Source organism: Eucalyptus grandis, chromosome 11, assembly GCF_016545825.1.
Source record: "Eucalyptus grandis isolate ANBG69807.140 chromosome 11, ASM1654582v1, whole genome shotgun sequence".
NCBI classification, from domain to species: Eukaryota; Viridiplantae; Streptophyta; class Magnoliopsida; order Myrtales; family Myrtaceae; genus Eucalyptus; species Eucalyptus grandis.
Genome location: NC_052622.1, coordinates 6,609,529 through 6,619,678, shown reverse-complemented (window position 1 = coordinate 6,619,678; position 10,150 = coordinate 6,609,529). Strand labels below are relative to the sequence as shown.

The window sequence follows — 10,150 nt, the reverse complement described above, 5'->3', positions numbered from 1 at the left end:
TTCTGAAGGATGCGTGTGAAAATTTTTGCCTTGTTGGGTTCAAAAAAATTCCTTGCACAGCAATCTGTCATCTGCAATTTTTTTCAAAAGTAACTCGTTTTATCTCTTGGATTCTTGTTGTTTCACTGAATAACGAGTCCCTTTGACTCGTCTTAGACGGCTTGTTTTGGTCGGGCTTGATTCTACTTGGTATACAAAGAACATTTACCCCCATCAATCCTTGTATTCTTTGATAAGCTGATGACATCTCACGATTTAAATGGATCGAGTTGTTAACACCTTGTACTTTCAGCTCTACAAAATTCTGACCAGAAGCAGAGATGCCTGTAGAGAACTTATTGCATGATCACATCCAATCCATGTATTATTGTTTATAAACACATCTAGTTACATATATTGCTGTCATGGCAATTTGCTAGTTGTGCCAAGCACCGTGACTTCAGCCTCGATGAGCCATGAATCATTTGTTTGGCATTCGCAGACTGTTTTCAATGGCATGAAAGACCGCCAACCCCATTCGAATGCGGAGCTACTGAACCAACTGGTAGCATCTGCAAAGCAGCAAAGACAGGAGAGAAGAAAATTGAAGGCGGGAAAAATGAGGGATTTTAGCAGTTTCTAACTATACGGACTACATGAAGAAATCGAATCTGGTCCTTACTAACAGGTGCAAATTTAAATCGTCATGTACAGTGATGAGAAAGTAGGTCATCGTGTAATCAACTTTGGAATTACTCTGGACTTTCAGTTCGTGCTACTAATTACACTGGCCTTGAAGTGTGGCGCTCATCCACTTAAGAGGACAACCAGTTACCTTTTGACTGCACCTGTTTGCATTGGCGTTTTAAACGAATGGTGTATTTCGCGTTCACTTTCTGACCAGAAGCCAATTTGTCCGAATCAACTAAAGAGAGAAACGCCGAAAGGTTTTTACCCCTGCAAGCCGGATCACCCCTTGGGTATAGCAACACCTTCCTGCGAAGAGATTGAAAAATAGATATAATAGATAGGACAAATAGTAAATCAACAAAAACAAGTGTTATCACTGAAAGGAAGTTTGTAAATAGGAGCAACCATTTATAGTCTCCAACAGTGAATGCATCAGAGTATAAACATGTATCCTCCAAGCTCGACAACCTACATATGTTCCATTCATGAGTATACCATGTGCTCTTTTTTAGCGTCAAACATTCGCCAACTGCCGAACCCTTGATAACGAAAACCTCCGCACCAAAGACACAAGTGTCGTCTACAAGGAACCCTTTAGACCGGTCGCGAAAAGTTTGCAACGGCATGTATCTCGGAACTCCCCATTCGGCTTTGAACGCATGGAACCTCGTGACTCTTTCTTCAAATTCACAAGCAAAGATTTGTCGATTCAATAGAAGCATTTAGAAAGGTGATAAATATCATGTTCTTTGCTGTCGTTACTAAGCTTTTACCTTGTTCAGTAAAAAATTTATCGCGGATTTGATCATACAAAGAGAACCTGACGGCCACGTGAATCGGGTCACCAAGTTGGAGGGGACTCGACCCTGAAAATGCCAGATATATGGAGATGTGATCTCCAACGTCTTGGCTTTTGTCTCCATTGGGATAGAGGATCAATTTCCTGCATAATCAAGATGCTTCCGTGAATTCGAGCACCGAACGTACATGTAAAGTTCCCAGCTATGAATTGACGCTAATTATTCTTAGAATTTGTGAAGTGTTATAGCTTCTGATTGCTGAATCAACACTAATTTTCAAAACAATCTCTTCATCCTAAAAAAGATTACTTTATTCTGTATGAATTTTCAAAACCACAAAGGGTTCAAACTTCAAACGTCGGATTCTTAAGCAATAACAGAATTTGTATGCCTGTAAAGTACATAAACCATCTTCTGGAAGAAAGGCCTAAATTTGGAGCATAGCCTGTCTAAGGAACAGTCTCTTCAAAGATTAATTGACTGGTTGGCCAGCTATGTCGAATCTGAATGTGAGTGTGAGGACAAGACTAGAGAGAAGAGAAATGAACCATTTATAGCCTCCCGCTTCGAACTCGCCTGATTCATGCTTCTCTATTTTGTTCTCTGCGAACAAAGAGAAAGACTTAACTTGAGCACAAAATGTGCCGGTTCAACATCTCTAGTCTCCTTCGTCACTACTGCATTGACCAAAACCAGAAAAAGAACCAATCAACCCACGAGTTCTAATAGTTACTTCAAGCCCGAGTGCAAATTATATCCAAGACTTTAAGTTATTCATGTAGCAATTGAAAATTTATATGTACACGAACGTTCTTTTTACCAAAGATAAGAGAAAAACTCATGCAACACATGAACTATATGGGGTTAGATTTGAGGGGACGTACCAGGGTTGGCTTCATTGCATGTCTCGAAAGAAGTCATTCTTAACATTGGATGTTCGCAACCTTGACCCATGGCCTTGAGGGTTGATTGAATGATGGTTGTAGAGTCAATCAATGAAGATTATTTATAATGACAGCTTTTGTTCTTGGTTTCTAAGGTGCAGTTGCTTCATTCTCTTGCTTTTTGCAAGTTGCTTTATTCTGAAATTGTACCATTTGGAAGCTCAGTAGGGCAAGGGGAAGAACGGTTCGATTCTATCCAAATTCTTTGCTTTTCCATCTTTCTCAATTCTTCTCTGGATTCTCATATTCTTTCCTGGCCAGACAAACATAGAAGGATTTCCAATTAAGAGAGAATTTGATAGTATAAGATATGAAATCTAGGATATTTTTTTATACCATATCTATTGTTTTATGATTGAAATAATAAAGTCAGATATATTCATATCATATTATATGTATTGTTTGGTATAAATGTCTATATGAATCATAAATTTTTTAAACGGAGATGATAAAATTCTCCCGCGACCCTCTTGTGTACTTTTTTTCCTCTTATTTATTTATTTATTCCCCTTCCATTATTCTCTAATAAAATTTTATTAATTAGAAAATTATACTAATATACCTAAAATACTAGAACACCTCAAATATGTAATAAATATATATTTACATATTGAATTTAAATTATAAGATAGAATTGAATTCGAATATATAAATAAAAATAAGATTAAATTAGAAACTAATTTTTTATTTCTTTGTTATTTTGAATTTCTTATATTAGAATTCGAATATTATTTATATTGAAATATGATTTTAATTTGTTAATTTAATAAATTTGTTATCTAAGAAAAACTCTACTATTATGGATATTATAAATCATATTCGCCTTTATCCCACTTTCCTCATGGGATAATTTTATTCGGTCTATATTTCATTTATATCTTACTTTATCCTATATTAAGTAAACGCCAACCGCAGGATAAGATAAATTTTATCATATTCTGAATTTTATCCTGACCATCAAATGCAAGGTTTTAACTTTTGTCTTTCAATATATTTTGATTGAATGGCAAATATATACGAGTAAAGTTTGATGTATGCATTCAGGGAAATTCTATGGTCCACTATAGACACGCAAGGCAGTGGTCCCATTCAATCTTAGCAGATAAATTAAGAGAGAATTAATTTCCACAGACTAGTGATTTTTAGGAAAAAAAAAATGGGAACTCATTCACATTAAAGGAAAATTATCAATTATAAGATCGTTGATTTCACTATCGATTAAAGAAAATTATGATATATGAGGATGATTATTCATTGACAGTACCCCAAAATTTAATCGCGAGACTAGGGGAAAAAATTTTAAGTTGCTTGCTATGCTTTTTACCATCAAATTCTATGATCATACTCCTGTAATTTCCCTTCTTATTTTCTATGGCAATTTTTTCCACTAAAGTTTTTCGTAAGTCCAACCTAATGGGCAATCAACCCTTTTCTACGTACCGTGATCAACAAGAGCGAACTCAAATTCAATAACAATAATAATATTTTTCATATTTCGTACCTATATTAGAGACGGAGATAAATGAACTAACCCCTAGAAATAAACCTAATATAAATGCCATATATATATATATATATATATATATATATATATATATATATTATCTTTCTTACTTTTATCATTTTTTAATACTTTTATCAAAGTTTATTTATCCTACCATCTATTTCAGCAAGAGAAACACTATCTAAAATCCAAATTGCCTTAATAATCATGAAATGCAATTTCCTAAACCATATGAACACCAACACAATGAAACTCAACTAAATCTAATCCTAAGAACTGACTAGGCTCGCATTTTTCCTATCTTTCAATAATATTTCTCTGTTATTACTTTTTCCCGTAGTTGAATATTATTTTTAATTTTATTTTCATATTTACTTTATTTATCTATTTTTCTTCTTTCTTCGTCGGTCTCCTTTCCCAGAATCCACAAGCCTTCTCAACTTTCAAACTTCTGTTATGCTTTGCCTTCACTGAATGCCTCCATGAAGGCGTTGAACAACATCCAAGCACAATCTAGTCAAAACTGCACCATTTTAATTGGACAATTCACAGGCCAGCCTTCCCTTTCATTGTCTTCAACCCATCGACATGCAGACAGCACGTGCACTCTGCTTTCCATGGATTTTTCCAGCGAACGGAGAACTACAGTTCTCCAATTTTTCTTGCCGGAGACCATCCCCGATCACCTCACAAGAAACCTGTATGTTGAGTGACCCTCTTGGTAACTACTCTTCTCGGTTTTTATTTATTATTTTTTTTTTAGGTGCAAACAACAATCACAAATTTTAATCTAGCAAAAATACCCAAAAACTCATTTGGTTACACGAAATTACTCTATGACATAGATTCCTGCTTTATACATCGATCTATACGCGGCAAAGAAGGCAACAAAGTGAATCAGGATTAAAGACTACATATTCGCATGAGATCATATGAAAATGTGGCTGTCATAGCATTTGGAGGCTCCAGCCATAGTCTAAACCGCAGAGACTGGAGATAGAAATGGATGAAATCAACATGTACATCATGATTTAAGTAGGTTCGGGCTCAGGAAGGTGCTTCTTAGTTGTGTATGCATTTTCATTCGCGTATTTTCAAGAACACTTGAAAGAAAGGTAGGCTCGATTTGTCAGACTAAAATTCAAGTGTTAATAAACGCATCCAATCCATGTATTATTGTTATGAGGAAAGAACTGCCAGTTTATGAATACATCCGGTGCATAAATTTGCCATCATGGCAATTTGCTAATCGACTTCAGCCTCAATGAAACATGGATCATCCGTCAGGCATTCCTGAACCGTTTTCAGCGGCATGAAAGACGGCCAACCCCACCACACAGTGGAGCTACTGAACGATGTAGTCTGAGCTGCAAAGTATCAATGACAAAGCAAGAGAGCAGAAAATTACAGTTGCGAAAAATGAGGGATTCCGACAGTTTCTAACCATACGGACTACATGAACAAATCATACAATGGCCTTGAAGTGGGGCATTCATCAACTTGTGAGGACAACCAAACACTTACCTTCCGGCTGATGTACAAAGTTGTTTGGGCCTTTTAACCGAATGACATATCTCGCGTTCACTTTCTGACCAGAAGCCAATTTGTCCGCCTCCACTAAACCGAGAGAAATGGAAAGGCTTTGGCCCCTGTTAGAGTAGTCACCCCTCGGGCATAGCCACACCTTCCTGCGAGAACATTTGAAAATAGCGATAAATAGATTGGACAAATAATAGATCAACAAAAACAACAGTTTATCACTGAAAAGGAAGCCTGTAAATAGGGGCTACCATTTATGATCTCCAACAGTGAATACATCAGAGTATAGATAATCCTCCCCCAAGCTTGGGAGCCTCGATATCTTCCATTGGTGAGTATACGATGCACTCGCCTTCAGCGTCAAACATTCGCCGACTCCCGAACTCTTGATGACGAAAACCTCCACACCGAAGATGCAGGTGTCGTCCACAAGGTACCCACTCGACAAGTCGGCGAAAGTTTTCAACGGCATGTATCTCGGAACTCCCCATTCGGCTTTCAATGCGTGAAACCTCGTGACACTTCCTTCAAATTCACAAGACAAGGTCCGATATTAGTGTTCAGAAAGGCGGGAAATATCTTGCTTTTTGCTATCGTTACCGAGCTTTTACCTTGTTCAGTCAAATATCTATCGCAAATTTGATCGTACAAAGAGAACCTGACGGCCACGTGAATCGGCCCACCAAGTTGGAGAGGATTCGTCCCTGAAATCGCCAGATATATGGAGATGTGACCTTCTCCGTTTCGGCTCTTGTCTCCATTGGGATAGAGGATCAGTTTCCTGCATAATCAAGATGCTTCTGTGAATTCGAGCACGGATGTACATGTAAAGTTCCCTGTTATGAATTGACGCTAATTCTTCTTAGAATTTGTGAAGTGCTACAGCTTCTGATTGCTGAATCAACTTTTATATTCAAAACAATCTCTTCATCCTAAAAAGGATTACTTTATTCTGTATGAATTTTCATAAACTGCAGAGGGTTCAAATGTCAGATTCTTAACCAGTAACAGAAATTATATGCCTCTCAAGTATTTAAACCATCTTCTGGAAGAAGGGCCTAAATTTGGAGCATAGCCCGAATACGGAACAGTCTCTTCAAAGATTAATTGACTGGGGTTTTTGGCCAGCCATGTCGAATCTGAATGTGAGAGTGTGAGGAGGAGACTAGAGAGAAGAGAAGTGAACCATTTATAGCCTCCTGCTTCGAACTCGCCCGATTCATACTTCCCCATGTTGTTCTTCGCAAACAAAGAGAAGGACTTAATCTTGAGCACATAATGCGCTGGTACAACATCCCTAATCTCCTTCGACATTACTGCATCGACCAAAACCAGAAGAAACCAATCAACCAACGAGTTCTAATAATTACCTCAAGCCCAATTGCAAATTATAATTATAGCCGAGAAGTTATTCATGTAGCATTTGAAAATTTCTATGCACACAGACGTTCTTCTTACCACAAATTAAGAGAGAAACTCCCGCAACACATGAACTATAGGGGGTTATATTTGAGGGGACATACCGGGATCGGCTTCTCTGTACATCTCGAACGAAGCCATTCTCAACGTTGAAGATTTAACTTGATCTGAAGTCTCAAGGGTTTGATTAAATGATGGTTGTTGAGGTAATCAATGACGGTTATTTATCATGGCAGCTTTTGTTCTTCGTTTCCAAGGTGCAGTTGCTTCATTCTCTTGCTTTTCGCAGGTTGCTTTATCCTGAAATTGTACCATTTGAGAAGGGCGAGGGGAAGAATGGTTTGACTCTATCCAAATTCTTTGCTTTTCCATCTCTGTCAATTCTTCACTAGATTCTCGAGTTCTTGCCTGGCCAGACAAACATAGGAAGACGAAACTTCGGGCTTTAGCTTGTGACTTTCAATATACATTTGATAATATGGCAAGTATACGAGTAAAGTTCGATATACGCATTCAAGGAATTTCTATGGTCCAATATAGAAAAGCATGGCAGCAGTCCCGTTCAATCTGTTAAATTAAGAGAGAATTAATTTCGATGGACAAATGATTGTTAGAGAAGATGGGAACTCATTCACGTTAAAGGAAAATTAACAATTATAAGATCATCGATTTCGCTATCGATTAAAGAAAATCACAATATATGAGGATGATTATTCGTTGACAAGGCCCCAAAATTCAATCGCGAAACTAGGGAAAAAAAAATTAAGCTGCTTGCCATGCTTTTTCTTATTAATTTCTTGACCATACTGCTATAATTTCCCTTTTTATTTTCCATGGCAATTTTTCCACTAAAGTTTTTCGTCAATCCAACCTAAAGAACAATATACACTTTTCTTCGTACCGAGATATGCAAGAGTGCACTCAAATTTAATAACAATAATGATATTTTTCATCTTTCGTACCTATATTAGAGACGGAGATAAACGAATTAACCTGTAGAAATAAACCTGATATAAACTCCACTAAGATATTTTTAATCTTTCTTACTTTTATCATTTTTTTAATACTTTTATCGAATTTCCTTTATCTTGCTACCTATTTCATCAAGAGAAAAACTATCTAAAATCCAAATTGCCTTAATAATCATGAAATGCAATTTCCTGAACTATATGAACACCAATTGAATGAAACTTAACTAAATCTAATCCGCAGACCTAACTAGGCTTGCATTTTTCTATCTTCATTTTTATTTTTCTGTTATCACTTCTTTCCGTCGTTAAATATTATTTTTTATCTTTTATTTTCTTTTTTTTATTTGCCTATTTTTCTTCTTTCTCCTTCGGTCCTTCTTTCCCAGAATCCACAAGCCCTCACGACTCTCTTACCTCTCTTATGCTTTTCCTTCGCTGAATACCTCTCTGAAAGCATCGAACGACATACGGGCAAAAAACACAAGAAACATGTATGTTTATTGACCCTCTCGGTAACTACTCAGTTTTTTTATTTATTTTTTGGCGATGCAAACAACAATCACAAATTTTGTTTCGGAAACAAGAAACAACTTTTTTTTGTTTCTTGTTTCCGTTCCAGATGTGTTTCTGAAAAAAAAAAATAATTTTGGAACAAAAACGCAAACAAATGAGTTTCTGTTCATTTTTTGTTCCTAGGAACAAAAAAACAAAAATTTGTGTTCTTGGGAACATAAACACATTTTAACAAACAAGCCCTTACACTTTTGTTCCCGAGAACAAAATATCTATTTTTTTGTTCCCAGTAACAAATTTTGAATAGAAACAAGAACAAGAAAACTTGTTCCCGGGAACACTTCTGAGAAATACTTTTTTTTTTCTTCTCATTTTTCTCTTTCTTTTCTTCTTCTTATTCTTCTTCCTTTCGCCGGTCATCGGCCTTGGCCATGGCCGACGGCGACCAACCAGATGAGGGCTGGCAACCTCACCGACCCCCAGAGAGAACGAGCCACGATGAGACTCGTCGGCCCAAGCCTCGCCGTGGCCGCGCGAGGCTCAGTCTCGCCTAGGTTGGGCGAGGTCGACCCTTGTGCGGCCATGGCTAGGCTCGGCCTCCCCAGCCGAGGTGAGGCTTGGCCTCCCTAGCTAACGCGAGGCCAGGCCCCACTAGGCCAAGGTGAGGCTCGCCTCGCCCAGATCTAGCGAGGCCAACCTTTTGCCGGCTGGCAAGGCTTGGCCTCACCTTGGCTAGGCGAGCTCGAGCTCATCCAGATTCGGCGAGGCCGCTGGCCCTTCTCGGCCAGTCATTGGCCATGGCCAAGGTCGGCAACTGGCCAAAAGGAAGAAAAAAAATTAAAAAAGAAAAAAATTAAAAAATTAAAAGAAACAAAAAAAGTATACAAGTTTACCAAACATGTTTCTATTCATTTTCTATTCCAGGAAAAGAAATTTTGTGCAGTTACCAAAACTATTTATATTCTGAAGAACAATTTTTGGACAGAAATGTTATCAAACACGCCCTTAGTTTCTCCTCAAAGGAATTGGGATACGGAGATGGGACCGTTGTGCCTTTCTTTCTTTCTCATCCATCTCTATCTGCCTATTGGGTCTTCCTTCATTATGAATTGCAAGAAACAACTCTACATCTCTTACACTTTTTCCTCTCCATTTATGTCGCATAAAGGACAATCACCAGCCGTATCCTTTATGTGTGTGCTGTGTGAGGTAGAGAGAGATAGAAGTTTTAAAATGTCTTCATTCATCTTGAGTTGGACAAATTTACCATTTCTGATAGAGTAAACATTTCTAGGACTGAGAGGGAAATGGCATGAGGGGGCAAACTTATAAACCTAACCTTGCAACTTACACAAGCCATGATTTTCCTTACTGAATCCATACCTGCAAGAAAAGGAAAGAGAGAGATAAAAAGGATAAGGTTTCAAGCTCTACTTTTTTTTTGGTAACCCAAGGAACTCCGTAAGCTGATAGCCGGTGAGCAAACCTTGGGGGAGCGACTGTAGGACCCACCACCACAATACTCCAGATAAGAATCCCTAACGATTAGGCCTCTGGGATTTGAACTCCTCCCCTTCGTGAGGGGGAGAGAGCTCAAGCCAGCTGCGCCGTTGCGGGCGGTTGTACTTTTTTCTTTTTCATCATGTGTTGAAAGAAAAAAAAATCTTTTAGTTATTATTATAGCATGGGATAGAATTTTGGCCAATTGTATAATCTTGTCCCTAAATTTTTAATTTGTTGAATATAATCTTGTCCAATATGCAATATTGTCTTTAAACTTTTGTTACATAT

At 37.7% G+C, this 10,150-nt stretch overlaps 1 protein-coding gene across 1 annotated transcript; it reads right to left on the bottom strand.

Moving 5' to 3' along the window:
* Positions 1-338: 338 nt before the first annotated feature.
* Positions 339-9,838, bottom strand: LOC104424639. Its single transcript, XM_010037109.3, has 13 exons — positions 9,699-9,838; positions 6,980-7,283; positions 6,643-6,772; positions 6,068-6,237; positions 5,708-5,981; positions 5,442-5,605; positions 5,217-5,284; positions 2,354-2,426; positions 2,018-2,072; positions 1,443-1,612; positions 1,075-1,348; positions 815-975; positions 339-551 (listed from the first exon to the last, which is right to left on the bottom strand). The coding sequence occupies exons 2-13, from the start codon at positions 7,014-7,016 to the stop codon at positions 403-405; spliced, it is 1,725 nt and encodes a 574-aa protein (XP_010035411.2). The 5' UTR covers positions 7,017-7,283; positions 9,699-9,838; the 3' UTR covers positions 339-402.
* Between the last annotated feature and the right edge of the window lie 312 nt (positions 9,839-10,150).